The sequence below is a fragment of the Astatotilapia calliptera genome, chromosome 23 (assembly GCF_900246225.1).
Source record: "Astatotilapia calliptera chromosome 23, fAstCal1.2, whole genome shotgun sequence".
NCBI lineage: Eukaryota > Metazoa > Chordata > Actinopteri > Cichliformes > Cichlidae > Astatotilapia > Astatotilapia calliptera.
This window is the reverse complement of record NC_039323.1, coordinates 3,820,261-3,837,503: the sequence shown is the minus strand read 5'-3', so window position 1 is coordinate 3,837,503 and position 17,243 is coordinate 3,820,261. Positions and strand designations below refer to the sequence as shown.

The window sequence follows — 17,243 nt, the reverse complement described above, 5'->3', positions numbered from 1 at the left end:
CCATGAAAAACACTTCAGCGAGTTAGAGACAAAAAACCTCATGAGACCACCTCCTGCAACTCGAAAAAGGAGAAACCGACAGGATCGGTTACAGTAGCGTGGCCTTAAAAAAAGAAGAAGAAACTTTAGGATACTTGTGACATATGCAACAAGTGATGAGATCCATGCGAGCAGGAAACCTTTGGAAAGGATTGATTTGAAACCTGAATTCTTTTGTTTCAAGAATGTGGCATTGTAGCGCTTTAAAATGTTCCAAATAAAGCAAACTTTGGGCTATAAAATGTTAAGTCATGGTTACATTTCATAAGAAAAACGCTGAGATAGTGTGTGAGTTAACCCTCTGTCTAAAGCCAACATCCTTGAGTAACCTCTACACTTCATAAAGGTAATGATAGGAAGCATAAAGGTTATGGGGCCTCTCCGAGAGCTGTAAAAGTTGCTTGTTTTCAACAGACAACTTCTGATTTTGTATTTTTATTCACTATATTTGATGTCATTTAAGCCGTTTCCATTTTAAAATAATAAAAAGCTCACTCTGACAACCCAAAGGACACATGAACACACCACGCATGTGTTTAGTTGCACTTTGTTTTATTGATAATACAACCACAAGCAGACTTCTTGATGATATGTGTGTGTGGCCAAAGTTGTGTGAGCCTGGTGGGTGTGTCTTCGAATCCGGGTGATTCCTTTTCAGCCAATCACCGGAACCCTGGAGACCTTTCGGGAAGCCTGCTGGTGAATGATTAAGGGATGGGGGAGGGGAAGCTCTAAACCAGGCTGTAAAAACAGACCTGTTGGAGTAAACTGATAGTAATATGTTCATCTGTAGTAGCTTATCCGGCCAAGAACCCGTCTGCAGGCCAAGTTTGAAATCTGTGGCTGGATGTGACCCAGCTGAAACATCCATCCAGTATTAGTAAATTTCAATATTAGCTGTATTAAGTGAGGACGTTATCCCACTGTCTCTTAGAAAGGCAGATCTTATGTGTCCACGTGTGCACAGACATACTATAAAACTTCAAAAATAAAGCGGTCTGATGCATAAGACTTAACTGGACAAATTTCTACTACTACACCATGAGAACACAACATAAGGACAACTTTGCATGATCGCAAAACCGGGCCGACTGATTTAGTCCTTCATAAACAATAAATATTAAAACAGGAAGGATGAGTGCAAATTAGGTTTACAGGAACAAAAAGGAATCAAAGTTAAACATGCAATAAAATCTGCTGTGGATTCATAAAAAAACAAAAAAACAAACAAACATGGCTGCTAAACTCTAACAATATGGAAACCATTTTAATCCGGTCTGATTCACTTGGCTCCAGTTCCCACTGAGAGCTCCAGGATGTCGATAACTAGAAATCCTTCTCCGGGACAATGTGAGGAAGTCCCGTAAGACGTTTTTATCAATGCAAATATCATCAACACAATGTGATATGTCAATAAAACCTCTCAGATCATTTGTACCTGTTATTTACTTAAGACTGAAACTGTTTAAATATAGAAAATAAATAAAATAAAGTTGCTTCCAACCTGCGTTCATTTTATGTTGTCAAGAAAGCAAATTAGGACATCTGCTGACATACATTTGACAAAAAACAAACAACAAAACAAAACAAAAGCTCTAAATGTAAAAATAGATCAAACTTATATTACATCCTCTTAAAATTCTAAGATTTTACTTATCACGGCAAAATATCAAACATCTGGTGCTCAGCAGGTCTTAAAATCAGGTAAATATGAGCTGAGATGAACAACAAAACGTGTCGGGGAGATGGCCTCACATTTGTCAGGTGTCCAGATCCCAAAGCTGCAAAACAAGCTCAAATGATCACCCTTCCTCCCCCGTGGTTGACAGGTGGTATGAGACGCTTGTGTTGATATGCCGTGTTTTGGTTTTCTCCAACATGGAGTTGTGTGTCTGCGTTAAGGCCAAACCATTTTGGCCCCATCTGCACAAAGGACATTGTTCCAGCAGTCTTGTGGTTTGCACAGTTGCAACTTAAACCTTAACTGTGCTGCGTGAATAATCCTTCTCACCGTATAATGTCGACTTCAAATTCTTTAGAAACTGCAAACCTCTGCTTTTATTGAGATGCTCAGATTTGCTGTTGTTCAGTTAATGAAGTGCTTTTGACCCGACTCCCATTTTCCCTTTTAATTCCTATGGAAGTAGCAAGGGTGCACTTATTGTTTTTCCACACAGCTTCGTCATTTTGGCTTTGTTATGGTTAAATAGATAATGCCACAAGTAAAATGTAAAAACTATTTACCGGTTTTTAGCACCTGCTAAGGACTAGGTGATTGTTATTAGTTTCTGATATGAAACAAAAAAAATTAAGCCATTTAAACAGTTTTTACCATGACTGTATAAATGCACAACTCTAAGCCATAAATATCCACACATTAATTTAGTAGCACTTCCCACATCCAATCTACGCTGATTATGACTGCTTTCTTTACCATTACATAATCCCTGATTCCCGAGATCTCTAATTATGTGGCAAACTGTTGTAAACATGTTGCTTTTCTTGTTGCAGAAGTGACACAGGTGGCTTTTATTTTAAGCAGTAAAACCTTTGTTTTATTTGCATCACTTCCAGGTCGACTGATGTCCTGGTTCTGCTATTGTTCTAAAATCTTAAACTGTCACCTCTTTGCTCAGGATGAGGACACAAAATACCCTTCACACAGTGTTAGTCATGCATATGATTACTTCCTTCTCGTATTTATTATGAGAAGGAACCATTTCAGCACTTTCTTTTCTACACAAGGGTCAATAATTAGACCTGTGGGAGACATCTTCCTTTTTCAGAATCATTTCTGAATCACTGCAACACTAAAAACTGCAACATGATCAAGCAACTTATTTACAGCTTGTATGCTTTCTTTTACCAAACAACTACTGTGTTATTCTGTTGACTTTTAATCAGAAAATGTGCCTCTTTGAATTTGATTCCTTTATTTATATATCTATCCAAACCTAGTCTCTATATGTGGAAGAAGTAATTGGTCCCTAAATATAAGAACTGGTCGTGCAGCCCTTGGCAGCTATTACTTTTACAGGGCAAGTTTAGTGAGGTTTTTTTTTTTCCATTAACAAATGAAATCATCATTTAAAAAATGCATTTTGTATTTAATCTGGTTATTTTGGCTACTAAAAAAATAGTTTGATGATCAATAACCTAAAAAAGGAAGAAATCTGAGGGCGAAGGGGCGAATACTTTTTTCACAGCAGTTCTATGACTTTTGATTCTGTCACATTTAATCTTGCCCACCAGGAGCTCTCTAACTCTGGGGAAATTTCATCTTGAGGACCTTTAGTTCCTTTAAATTCAACTTTTATCCTTTTTTATTAGTAGTAATTGATCTCCCCCCCAGAATATGCTGGTTGTGAGGGCTGATCTTTTGGACATACCAGAAAAAAAAAAAGTGAGAATCTCTGCGCTATGCTAACTATTTGAGAAACATATCTCACAACTTCATTTGAAAAACTTCCTGCAACTGCGCAGGTATCTGTTAGCAAACAAGTCTGAATGTGCCTCTCCAGTGTGTCAGTGTTCATATCTTCCTGTGTCATGGCTTGAATTTTATAAGTAGTCACATTCCAGTGTGGGAAACCACAGGTACGAGATAAGCCGAAGAGAAAGGTAAGGAGAAATGAGATGAGAAAGACAGAGAGAGGTGAGGAAAGGAGAAGAGCGCCCCAATAAGGAGACGATGGGGGTCCAACACTGCTGTTTGCTGCTTTTGCTTGTGGGCTGCCATGAATGGATTACAGGTAGATTCTAAATACTGTCTGAATAAGAGGTCTTAGGACTGCACCTAAAATAAGCAGGGCTGTTTGTAGTCACATGTGCGTATGTGAGCGTCAGTCTGCCTGAGTGTCTGTGTGTGTATGAAATGGCTGTGTTTTGGTGGACTGGTCTGTCCTGGGCGAGACATGCCTCAACCTGTCCCCTCAGGAATGCTGTACAGAAGTGTGCTCTTGCAAAGTGTTATCAGCAGTGGAGAAAAATGTTTTGCTCACTTAGTCTTGCTTATTGGAGTGCATTATAGTGTATTTATGCGGGAGTCACTCATGATGGGCAACTAAAAATGGCTGCAAGCTACAGGGAATTATAATTTTCTTCCCTCAAGGGTTTCTGCAGTTAGCCAGAAAACACTCAGTAGATGGCAGATTAGTTTTAGGCAGACAGACAGTTAAAATTGTTGTGATTGTGCCAAGAGGATATTGTCTGGAAAGATTATTTAGGATAAATTTGGGTTTATTGCTGGATTTATTTTTTCCCCTTGGAGCATGAATGTGCTTAGCAAAGTTTGTGTCATTATAATCTTGATCGGAAGTCATGTTGAAGTCCAACAAGTTATGTATATTCAAAATGTTTAATATTTATTTGCTTTAACAATGAAACTAATTAAAAAATCTTCCAAAAAGAATAAAGATATTTTTGAGAATTTAGAAGCAGCTACTTTTGATGCTCTCATTCAAGAGGGGGAGCCCCACATATCTGATTTAGCAAATTTTTACACCAGATGCTTCCTGGCACATCCTCCAAGGAATATGTATCTATTTGTCATTGAACTGTGGATGTTTTTCTTGCTATGCCCATGTGTAAACCACTGCACTATAAAGCTACTAATAGAATGAATAGCAGACTTGGATTCATGTCTAATTTTAAAGTAACTTTTTACAAACCATTGCTTACTGAGAGAGTGAATGTTGACACTTAGTAACAATCACATTTCTGGTTTAGGTTTACATTAATAAAGCACAGCAACATTTATTTCAAAACCTTAGCATCTTAGAATGGCCCTAGATAACAAGGCTCAACTCCAAAACAACTCCCCTGCTGTTTAACCTCCAACAGCTGCAAACACAACTTGCTGGAAAACAAAACAGAGTAAAGATTGTGTTTAAAAAACCGAATATGTTTCCTGTAATAAACAAGGATTTTTTAAGATTAGGAATGTGTCATCTGCATCAGGATTGACTTTGTGGTGTAGTGTGCCAAGTACAAATCACTCTGTAAAGGCTGCTTACAGTCATGACCAAGTTTTGGCAGTGGTGCAAATTCGGGACCTTCAGATTTTGTTCATCTGATCTTTTTGAACATGTTTCTATTATATTTCGAACCACAATGTGATATCAGCTTCTGGACTGTTATCTTTATTTATGGCATACTATTCCTGCCTTATCAGTGCTTGAAGCTGGTCAAGTGTTTCCGTTTGATCCCCTGCTTTATAAGGACCGACCAAAGGTTCTCAGTCGGATAAGGTTTAGTGAGCTTCTCAGTTGGCTAGCATGGTGGCGTTGTGCTTATAGCATTGGTGCCTTACAACAAGAAGGTTTGGGGTTCAAATACACCATCTGGGTAAGACTTTTCTGTGTGGATTCTCTCTTACTCTGGCTTTTTCCCACAGTCCAAATACATGCGGTTTAATTAGTTATCCTAAATTGCCTGTAGGTGCGAATGGTTGTCTGTCTCTGTGTTGGCCTTGCAACAGACTTGAGACCCCACTATGACCACTAATTAGATAAGTTGAAACGGGTGACTGGAACTTCTCAGCAATAGGAACATAATGTTAATTTGATTTATTGTAAGCCTTTAGTTATCACTTTTGCTTTGTGAAATGGTGCTCTATCATTTTGAAAACGGTACAGATTATCACCAAACTGTTCCTGCATCAAGCAGATGCCCACAAACTGTAATCAACTACAAGTGCGGATAAGGCAGGAATAGATCACTATCAATCAGGATTTGGCTCAGATGCTGATATCCAGCCATAGAGAATTGCAGTCACAAGCTGTTAAAATCAGAGTTACCTGAAAATTAGAAACAAAAATACTTTCAAAATGTTGCTTTTCCTCAGTAATAGGAACATCTTCCTTTCCAACAGGTGCCGTGAGTAGCATCAGTCCTTACATAAAGTATTACGAGGGCTTGTCTTACGACAGGGAAGATCTTCACAGGAGGCACTTGAGAGCCAAGAGAGCCACACAATCTCAGGACTATACACTGCATTTGAATTTTACTGCTTTTCACAGGTAAATTCATATTTCCGTCTGAGCGACTGGTTGAAAATGTCTGTCTATATGCAACTCTTTGGTTAAACTATTAGGAAATACCTGATTGTGCAAACTCTTTGTTGTTGCTCCTAAACCTGTAACACATGTCAGACATTAGTCACTCATTAGTCCATATATCTCAGGAGATTATAGATCTGCATACTTCCCACAACACTACAAAGCTTTGACCACATCTGTAAGCTGTTTGTGTTTTTCTTCCCTTCAGGACTTTCCACCTGCTTTTGAGGCAAAACAGTGCAGTATTTTCCAAAGACTTTACACTGGTCAGTGAAAATGATTCAACGTATGTTGATCTTTTCCACATCTACTCAGGAATACTAGAAGGTTGGTATCAGAGAGATATCCTGTCATCCTGTGGGACTCCAAACAATTTGTCTACATTTGCAAAAAAAGAAAAAGGAAAAATCTATTTAACCAATTTCACTACAATCAGAATTTAACCTCGGCTTGATCTGGAAAGTTCCACCTGAAGAAACATCTTTAGTAATAGCTCCACATTGATTAGGCCAAAATAAACCGTGCTGGGCACAAGGATAAAAGATCCTCTGAAGAATTTCAAAAGTCCTCATTCAAGTCTCAGGTTTCAAGGTTTATTTTCATATGCAATGGAAAGAAACAGATTTCCCTGTACAATGAAATTCTTTCTTTGCTGTCCACAGATGCCAAACAGAATAGATAAATAAAGTGAATTATAATTTAGAAACCATTATGAAGAACTACGCAATGTACAACAAAAGGAATACAACAGAATATGCAAAATATATAAAAAGATTTTAAAAAGTAATCTGAGCTGCAAAAGGCTGATTTCTCTCTTACCCCATACCTCACCTTGTGTGTGCAGTTGCTGCCTCCTGTATTCAGGTTTCTGTCAGTATCATATATAATCTCACCTCTCTCTAATCCCCGTCTCTCCTGCCCTGGTCATGCAGGTGAACCTGCCTCCGCCTGCCATGGCTCTGTGTTACAGGGACAGTTTGAGGGAACTATCCATACAGAAAATGGGACTTATCACATAGAGCCATCTGACAGATACACCAGCAGTCCAGCAGACCACCACTCGATAATCTACCGTGAGGACGACATGGGTAAGACTGCTTCGACTTCAATGAAAAGGTTGTCCTGCACTCAAACTTCTAGTGCCTCTGGAGTAAGGGTCCCAGTAATGCTCACTGTGCAGGATATTTGTGCATTTGCAATCCAAATGATACACCATGACCTGAATTTCCTGGTCTTTGGCATAAACATATCAATAGCTTGATTAATGGCCCTTTTGGCAGTTTTACAGCAACACGTCTTTCCCACTATTTTTCATCCTCAGTGCTCCTCGCTTGTGTAGTATCTGCAGCCTGTAGTTCTCAAACTAATGTTACTACAGGTCAGTGTAGTACCCGGGGACCTTATAATGTAACAGAAAAGCCCTTTAAGAGGGGGTGTAGGGGCCCTCACTGCCTGGGCACTGGCCAAAGAAAAGATAAACCAAAGATGGTGTGACTCTTGAAACAGGAGGGGTGGGTGAGGCTTGGGCCTAAATCAGGAGGAAGAGGAGTGAGAGAAGGAGGTAGGTTTCTAAAATAAGGAGAAGAAGAAAGAAAGGCAATATGTGGCGACTTCTTCAGGGTTTGAGGGCTTTGGAGACAATTTCTACAACAACAGATTAAGATGAATTTGGGTTTGGCTAAGGATCATATGATCTATCCAGATGGGGTACATCAGACAACCGTCAAAGAGTATATGAATCAATGTGGATGCCAAAGTGTGATTCCCTTGCTGAAGGTGCACATTTGCAATAGTATCTGAATTTTTCCAAGAAAGCTTTTTACTGGAAACATAATTCACATTGTGCAAGAAACCCCGTCTCCCCCCACCGTTTCTCCAGAAGTCTGCACAGACTCCGCGGCTGCCTTTCCTCCCTAATCCTCCTGCCGTTCCTTCAGCGTCTTTCAAAGCTGTATCCAAACTTTGCATGCGATAGCATCGCAGCTGTTAACATCCTGCTCTTTCATTCACAAGGCCAGCATATCTGCAGGAAGCTGTGAAAGATTTTGCAGATGATAAATAAACAATCAATGCTTCTAAACAAAGTGGTAAATTAGACCACGAGATGGGTGACATAATGCGTCTGCTCTTGTGTATATTTCCACTTCCCGTGGGTGTCGTGTGGAGGCAACAAGGGACGCATGAGGAACTTTCAGTCCCTGATGCCATAACATGTTTCAGATCTGGGGGACAGGTCAAGCCAGGAGCGGACATATTGCAGCAAATCATCATAGTGCAGTGTGGTAACATTAAGGAACATATGAACAATGTGCCAAGTCATTTTGTCTGCACTGTGGGAACCCTTCAGCTAGTCTTCCACCCATAGATGATGGTCAGTATTGTCCTGGTCATTTAAAAATTTGAATAAAAACTCAAATTATCAGTATCTGTTTTGGCTAATGCAATCATACCATTAAAGGTCATTAAACTACATGCAAAAAAGTTAAAATGCATAGACATATCTTAGGGACATACCCACGTACTAAACACTAAGTTATGCATGTAAATACTATCAAAAAGGCAATAAGAAACAAATTTGTTTAATTTCAGGGCTGCATAAATAAAGATAGAGGAAGCTGGTTGCCCCCTAGATGTGTAAAAAAAAACAATTATGTTGCAAAAATGCAGTTTATAACTATCAGTGTAACAAATTAACAATACCAAAAAGGAAGGAAATTTTTTAGTTTTACATTTTTATATATCTTTTAAGTTTACCTAAACATATCACTGACTTTCCATTGTGATTATGAGAATTCACTTTTTTAACATTTCTATTTATTATGAATCTTTTTAGCCATCTAAGACATCTTAAGTACTTTGGAAGTAAATGGTAAATGGCCTGCATTTGTATAGCGCTTTACTCAGTCCCTAAGGACCCCAAAGCGCTTTACACTACATTCAGTCATTCACCCATTCACACACACTGGTGACGGCAAGCTACATTGTAGCCACAGCTGCCCTGGGGCGCACTGACAGAGGCGAGGCTGCCGGACACTGGCGCCACCGGGCCCTCTGACCACCACCAGTAGGCAAACACGGGGTTAGTATCTTGCCCAAGGATATTTGGCATGCAGCCAGGAGGCAGCCTGGGATCGAACCACCGACCTTCTGGTTAGTGACTGACCTGCTCTGCCACCTGAGCTACAGCCACCCCAGTACATACAGTGTTTCAGGGAATGTGTACTCATTGCCCCTGAGATCGTGCATAGGGAGTTACCGTATTTCCCGGACTACAAAGCGCACCTAAATATTAGCCGCACAAGCTAAAATCAGGGGAAAATCCTGTTTTGTACATACATTAGCCGCACCTGACTAAAAGCCGCAGGTGTTTCAATGTTGACTTATCATATGTAAGAGAATATGCACAAAGGGAATTGTCAGGAAAGAGATGGCTGTTTGGAGACATCACTTTTATTAATATTTTGAAAAACAAGTTATGGGTACATATTTGCACATGTAGTACATAACAATAACCTACAGCACACCAGAACAATAGATTCGGCCTACCTTTTAGGCTCAGGTGCAGTGACACAGCTTTAACAAGAAGAAAAGTCAGTCATTCACCACCATCTTTCTCTTCTTCCGCACTAAAACCACCAAAGTCCTCTTCTCCAGTGTCGGATACAAACAGGCTCATGATGGCTTCGTCATCCACTCTTCTTCTCTCCTTCGTTATCACTTTCAAAACCAAAGAAATCCTCATTGTCAGTGTCAGAGTCGAACACCCTCAGAAGGGCCGTGGCGGTGTCCTCCTCTCCATCATGCAGCAGTCCAGCCCTTCAAAATCCGTTGGTGATCGTGGATGTTTTCACACTTTTCCACGCTGTCAGAATCCACCGGTAGAGTTGGGCATAACTTGCTTTTTGGGCATAACTTGCAAGTTTATCGCCGCTCATCATCCACGACTCCCGCTGAACGCGTAGCGCTACTTTGAAGTTTGTTTTTCGCGCTACTTCGTACGGCACTACGTTGCCTGGCGGACGGACATGTGACTAACATACCACTCTTGAACCCCGATCCTTCCAAAAAGTAGCGGCTTATAGCCCGACATTTACGGTACTTGCAGTTACTTCCTACTGCTAGGGAGTAGCCTAGGAATGATGGGTAATTATTAACCTCAAATTCCTTTTGGTTAAATGAAAAGTAATACATATCCACATTTATTAGAACTTTTAATGTTTAACTGCTGGGTCCGTAATTGCTCAAACTGAAAGTGCCTTTACAATCAGGAAGTAGTCGTTGCCCACAATATATATCCTCTTCAGAACATCTACTGAGGATTTATTTTACATTTTGTAATCTTACAATGACATAAATGGACCTTCAAACATCTACTTTTTTGTATTTACTGATCTATTACATGCAAGCTTGGAGAATTTGAGAAATAACTCTCACCCCGGCTGAACTCCTGATATTCCAGCAATACAAGAAAGTCATTAAACATTTGAGTCGGTGCTAAAGTCGCTTCAGTTGTTGCATGCAGGTGATGCTCTGGATGGAAAATGTAAGAGTTCTTAGCTCTTGAAAATGATAGTTGTCCTTTTTGGCATGTAGCACACAAAGGGAGGTATTTTGTCTGAGTTTTGTTCTCACTGCTTAAAATCCAGGTGAGGGTGCTTCCTAATCCGAGTTTCCAGGAGGCAAGTCTCACATTGGGTAAATCTGCACAACAGGACCCCACACAGACTTTGCATTTTGCTGTTTTAATACCATTTAATCTGTTCCAACGTGGCTAGACACTTCAGTCTTGATTAATTCAGAAAGGTTCAGTGCATTTGTGAAAATGGCTGAAGATGCATCAAAATGTTCTTACATTATTTCAAACAAATACTCAGCAAGTGTCATTCATAGTGGGAAGTACCTTTAGCTGTATTTAAGTTTCATAAATTGCATAAATAGAGAAGACGTGGGTTGATGAGAAATATCTGAAGTAGGATCGCCAAGCAACTTCCCAGTTAGTGTGCAAATGACATCATCGGGCAAACTGTGACTCCACTGAATAACTGTTAGATCAAAGATCTAATTTGGGCAACGACCATGTGTTCATGAGTAATGTTCACCCCCTGGAAACAGTTTATCTGATACTACTGTATCACAGATGATGCTTGTGACACTTATAATTTTGTTAAATTAATATTTTGACAACAATAAAAGCGAGTACAATAAGAGACAGAGGCTATGGGATAAAAGAAAGAGAGATCTAATGTCCAACATGGGCCCGGGAAGGACAAACGACCTGCCCACTGTGTACAGCTGGGATAGGCTCCAGCCCCCCAGAAAATAGAAGGGGGGTCCAACAAGCTCATCTGGCCCCTAAAACAGTAACTTTAGGCCAAAAACGGAGCTCTCCTATGCGCACATATTTTATTCATTTCCATCCTCAGTACCTGTTCTGGACCTGCTCCCAAACAACCCAAATCTCTTCACCACAATGCAACAATTTATGCACAGGAAGAGCATCCATTAAAGATTTAACTGTTCTGTGATTGTGTGGCAGGATTGTAATTTTTGTTTTGTGTGTAAATAATGTAACTGTTACACTAAAAAGCTGGAATAAGACTTTGACTCTGGATTGGATTATCTACATTTTTCTTCACGGTAGAAGTGGCTTCCAGCATCTGTTGGAAATGAGGGTCTTGGCTGAAATGTGACACTGATGGTTTTTTTCATCTGGGAAAATCCCTTTCTGTTTGCCCTGACTGTACAAGAGGCCATTCCAATTAAATCCATTTAGTTGCTGTCTTTGGTTTCCAGTTGGAAAAAGGTGTTTATTTCTTAACAAATATTATAAAGAAGAAACTATTTGCTTGCAAGTTTGACTACACAAAGATTTGTCTTCTGCTGTGAGACTCTTCAACAGACTAAGGAAGAGAACATGGACATGTGGTCTGGAAATAATTCAGTCTGTGGGTAGTCGACACCCAGCATTTAGGCCTCCGCATCTATACCCACCCCCACTTGTGCCATGTATAGGATGAATTACGGGGTTCTGATTGGCTGAAGGACTTTGGTATAATGGTGTGATCCAATCATGTGTTCTCTCACTGTAGGTTCATGCCTGAGTGTCTCTCACACACAAACTTTGCATTACCCCTTAAAGTCACTTATCATCATGTCATGTGACTCTACTGTAACTGTGGATTTCAATAATATTTGGTCAACATTAATGCAGAGTGGATTACATTACTTTCCATTTGCACTGGTTTCCTGACTATAAACCTTGTACTCTTTCAGTGTGAGCACCCTTTGACTTCTTGCACTTTTGTGAAATTCTGCGGCTTTTTCAATGCAACATGATGCGCCAAAACATGCAAAAGCAATACCCCCCGTGGCTGCAGACCCATCATTATTGCATCAGATTGAATGAGACAGCCTTCCCAGAGGTGTTGCAAATCATGGACAATGGTTTAATGAAATCAGAGCAGCAGTTATAACATCATTTCCACATGTGGCTCCATTGCTCTCACTCCAGACCAGTGTGCTGGTTTCCAAATGCAGGCCTATTTACAAATTGTGTGAGGGTGCTTCTGCCCATGATTGCTGCACGAATGGTCGCTCGTGCAACAAGGATCCAATCCCCAGCTTTTGCTATCGTTAGCAAATTCAAGAGTGGAACCACATGACTGATCTGCATCATGTGATTTGATTTTCGTGTAAGTTTCCAGTTTGAGGGCCTTTCACTTGATATTTTAAATATTCTGTTGCTCTTTTTTCTAATTGCTGATATTAACTTCCATTTGGAAATGACTAAAAATAAATAAAATGAAGTACAGCAGGAACAGGTCTAAAAGAGAGAATTTCAAAATTTCCCAGCAAAATCCAGAAACAGCTGTAGATTTTTTCTTATTAGAGGAGTAAAGTCTTTATTGTGACCTCATGCAACTATTTAGTAGAGAATAAGGATTGCACAGGGTTGTGGTTGGGGTACAGGGTTGGGGTTGGGGTTAGTTCTAGCAATCAGTACAGGCAGGAAATTTTTCTGTGCAGTCCAGTTCTTACATGCATATATTCAGTATTTGTTCACTGATCATTGCCCCTAGAGAAACAAACATGCAGAGCAAGTTATTTACCATTATCATGTCAGCACAAATATATTCCAAAGATCACACTGTGGCCGACGAGTACATCACATCATGTGTTTATTTTGATCTTTCTAAATTGTTCCAGTAAATTTGAATAGTTGCAGGTGGAGCAAGCCTTTGATCTCTGCTCAGTTATTTAGCATGACTGAAGAGAAAGCAACGTGAATAAACGTGCTCAAGGACAAGCGTCACTCATTGGCTTGGCAATCTGCAACTTTCTGTGTATTTGGCTAAAGGCGAGGTAGAAGAACAGTGCAGATTCTGTATTTTTGTGACTGTAAATATCTGTGTTTGTTACTAGCTCTGTCATACATGACGTCTGCCCTCGATGGATTCTGTGCTGCAAAAACTCTAAACGTCTTCGCCCAAAACCTCAGATCCAGTCAGGTATGATCATCCAGACATAAACTGAATGAAGAATCTACTGTATCCACTTTCCTCCTCTTTCCTCCTTTGTAATCTTTATTTATAGCCAATCCTATAACTGTTTTTGGAAGAAATTCACTCGTGTGTCTGATTCATCTTTTATAACTGACCATTCATTCACTTTTATTGGGCCTCGTGAGTCACCGGGTAAGTTGCTGTTTATAACTCCAGAAGGCTGTTATCACATCGCCGGTAGCGTGGTGACCAGCAGGGAGCTGAGCGGCCGCCTCACAGGCGACCTTGGCTGTAAAATGATAAGAACAGCTGTTATAAACATCTGCTGTATCAATTAATCTAATATTCCCCATGGGCACGTGGAAAATTGTTAACCTATGACCAAGTGGGTGGTGCTCTCAAAGTCTATTGTCAACAGTGAATGTTGGGACATTAGTATGAATCCATTTTTAACAACATACCTCCTGTCAGACATCACTTCCACTGTTTGGTCATGAGATGTTCTCAACAGATGTTTTTCCCATTTAAGCATCCAAGTTGTGTTCCTGCCACTACCTGTCCCCGCTCCCACTAGGTCATGAGTACGAGCTCTGTGTCAACATTTACTTTGAGAAAGTCTCACTTTCATCTGCTTTCATTTTCTTAAACTCTTGTATGTGCAGTTTTTGCCACTTCATGACATCTTTCTCCCTGAATCAGATCTGTAATTTCAGTACATTCTGTTGAATATTTGCTATGGAGAATAACAAACTTCAAATCGGTCTCCCATCGGTTTTTCTTTTGCATCACGTCCTTGCATTTTTATCCACAGGAGGCACCAGTGAGCCGGGCGAGGAGAACTCTGGATGAGTCAAAGACCACCTGCCTCCTCCACCTTCGTGCTGACTACCTCTACTACAAAAGATTCAAGTCTGTCGAAGCTGTTGTGGCTCAGGTGAGAAGTTCAAAACTGCTTTATTTGCCACTTAAGAAGTTTGGCTTCAGATATTCAGGATTGCTGCAAAGGTTAGAAAGATTCACAAAAATCTAAATAGAAACATGTAAAAAAAAAAAAAAAAACAGAGCTAAGAATAGTTCTGATTCTTTGTGCTTTTTTGACATCACAAACAAAAGATCCCCTGCCTTTAGGGCCACAGGGCGCTCGTTTAAGAGCACAGTGTTTCTCTATTGGGACATCCTGCAGGAGCATCAAATCACAGCACATTTCCCCTCCTGTTGGCAGAACTCTCCACGCTTTGTTTACACACTCTTAACTGCATTTGGTGTCCTGGATTTTGGGTACACGGGTCACTTAATGTCATTCGTCGATAGTAAAAGCCTTATCCTAATGAAACAAGTGCAATCATTAGTCAGACTTTAAGTTATCATTCAAGCCTCTTGTTTCAAAATACAGGCAGACAAAAAAAAACTATACTAAATCTATGTTTGTTTACTGCTTATCATCCTTTTTGTAAATGTACCAGCTAGTAGTTCAGTACACGGCGTCAGGCTTTACCTGCTATCATATTATTTAAATATCAAAGGAGCATTATGCTGGGCTAAGGTTGGATTTTGGTCACGACTTAAACTTTTGTCTGATTTTGTATCGACCAACATCAAAGGATTGAGTGGACAACAATTTGTGCTGCATTATTTACCTTTGAGATAGTCAACAATAAAAGTGTTTGCTACCTTGACGCCGAACGAAGATGCAAATGCCAGGTCCCGCTCTGACGCACACAGCAGCCGTGGCGCAATGCACTGCAGGGACATTATGTTGCACTGGCTGCAACCATGGCTAAATGAGGCTCTGTCAGGTGCAAAGACCTGCGCCAGAATTGTTATCATTTTTCTAAATAGTTTCTTCAGTATGCTCTTTAAAACATATAACTGACAGCTATAAAACTGCCATGCTGAGAACAAGGTGAAGTTTAGATGTTAAATGCATGGTAAATGGTGAACTGTCCATGCTTACATTGCTTTATCTTGCCTTCCCTTTTTCACCAACTCTTTGAAAACTGAAGCCAAGCAGATAATAACTATGGCTGGCTCTGCCTACCCAAACACGGTCTTTCACATCAGAATCAAAGTTTTAGAAAATCATTGATAAAAATGTGATGAATGGTAAACAGACTGGTTCTTCTATAGTGCTTTTCTGGTCTAACTGAGAACTCAAAGCGCTTTATGCTTTGACATAGGCGATTTTTCTCCAAGCACGACATCCCAGTACACTTCAGACCCAGCCACACCCTCAGACAAAAACTGGTTCATCCCAAGGACAAAACTCTAAAACGCAAGCTAAATATGTAGTGCAGTGCAGCGAGGAGTGCTCAGACCCCTACACTGGAGAAACCAAACAGCCACTCCATAAACACAAGGCACAACATGGAAGAGCCACCTGGACATGACAAGATTCAGCTGTGCGTCTGCATCTAAAGGTCAAAGGTCACTCTTTGGAGTATGCCAAAGTTCATATTTTGGACAGAGAAGACAGATGGTTTGAAAGAGGAGTAAGAGAAGCCATCTATATCCGCTGTAAACCACCATCTTTGAACAGAGGCAGTGGGTTACAACTCCAACTGTCTGCCACCTACAGTGCAGTTTTGAGATCCCTTCCCAGGCACCTCAACACCCGCTTCACATCTTGCGTCAGATGATCTCAAAGGATCACTTGAAAGGGTTGGGCAAGGTCACACAATGGTTTTACCCGAAACCTCTGCTGATAATGACTCACACCCTTTTTCAGACTTTGGCTCACGTGGTTGGGCACATGATCAATGCACAATCTGATATCGTCATGTTGGTGTTGTTCCCAGATCAACATAGTAAAAGTTGTTCCAGGATCAACATTGCAAGTGACCAATCAGAATGTTGTGACGTCATACTTTTGCGACTTCGGGAAAAACCGCGTAAAACAAAAAACTGTACTTAAGCTGCGAGAAACCACCTTTATCCGCCGATCAACGGACCCTGACCCTAACCCTTTAATAAACGCTGAGCAGAATTGATATTGTCCTTGCAACATTGGAATTTCATAAATGCACGACTGGCTTGGCGCGCCAAAGAATAACGTCACAACAATGTGATTGGTCACTTGCAATGTTGATCCTGGAACAACATTTACTATGTTGTTCCAGGAACAACACCAACACGACGATATCAGATCATCCCATGATCAATAGTGGGTCAATGACGCACTGAAGGGACAACTCCCACTACGGATTAAATACCTGGGACTCTCCATTTGGTTTTAGAACTGAAGAAGCTTCTCTGACCAGAGGTGAAACAAGTCCAGTCACTTTCTTCCCAAACTCCTCAGACTACCATGACCTGGAGGACTGAGAACCTGCACAGACATATTTATGTATCATTCATCCATTCACACCGATTTATACAAGCACTGCTTTCTATGCTTAAATGCTTTCTAGGCCAAGCTGGAGGTGGCAGAGATGATGTTTGGATTTTCACTGGGAATGACAAAGGAGAGGATTAGTAATAAATATATCAGAGGTACAGCTCAGGTTGAGCAGTTTAGAGAAAGAGTTAAAGTGAAGGCTGAGATGGTTTGGATATGTGCCGAGGAGGGACTGTGGATATACTGGACAAAGAATGTTGAATATGGAGCTGCCAGTTAAGAGGAAAAGAGGAAGATCAGAAAGAAGAT

The 17,243-nt window shown here is 40.4% G+C and overlaps 1 protein-coding gene across 1 annotated transcript in view; it reads left to right on the top strand.

Moving 5' to 3' along the window:
• The first annotated feature begins 3,603 nt into the window (after nt 1-3,603).
• The window catches only part of LOC113015907 (disintegrin and metalloproteinase domain-containing protein 10), a 32,433-nt gene continuing 18,793 nt past the window's right edge, over nt 3,604-17,243 (top strand). The window contains exons 1-6 of the mRNA XM_026158280.1: nt 3,604-3,791; nt 5,912-6,059; nt 6,307-6,425; nt 7,031-7,186; nt 13,521-13,606; nt 14,412-14,534. Of these exons, the coding sequence (XP_026014065.1) occupies nt 3,731-3,791; nt 5,912-6,059; nt 6,307-6,425; nt 7,031-7,186; nt 13,521-13,606; nt 14,412-14,534 (693 nt within the window). The 5' untranslated portion in view covers nt 3,604-3,730. The remainder of the gene's footprint in view (nt 3,792-5,911; nt 6,060-6,306; nt 6,426-7,030; nt 7,187-13,520; nt 13,607-14,411; nt 14,535-17,243) is intronic.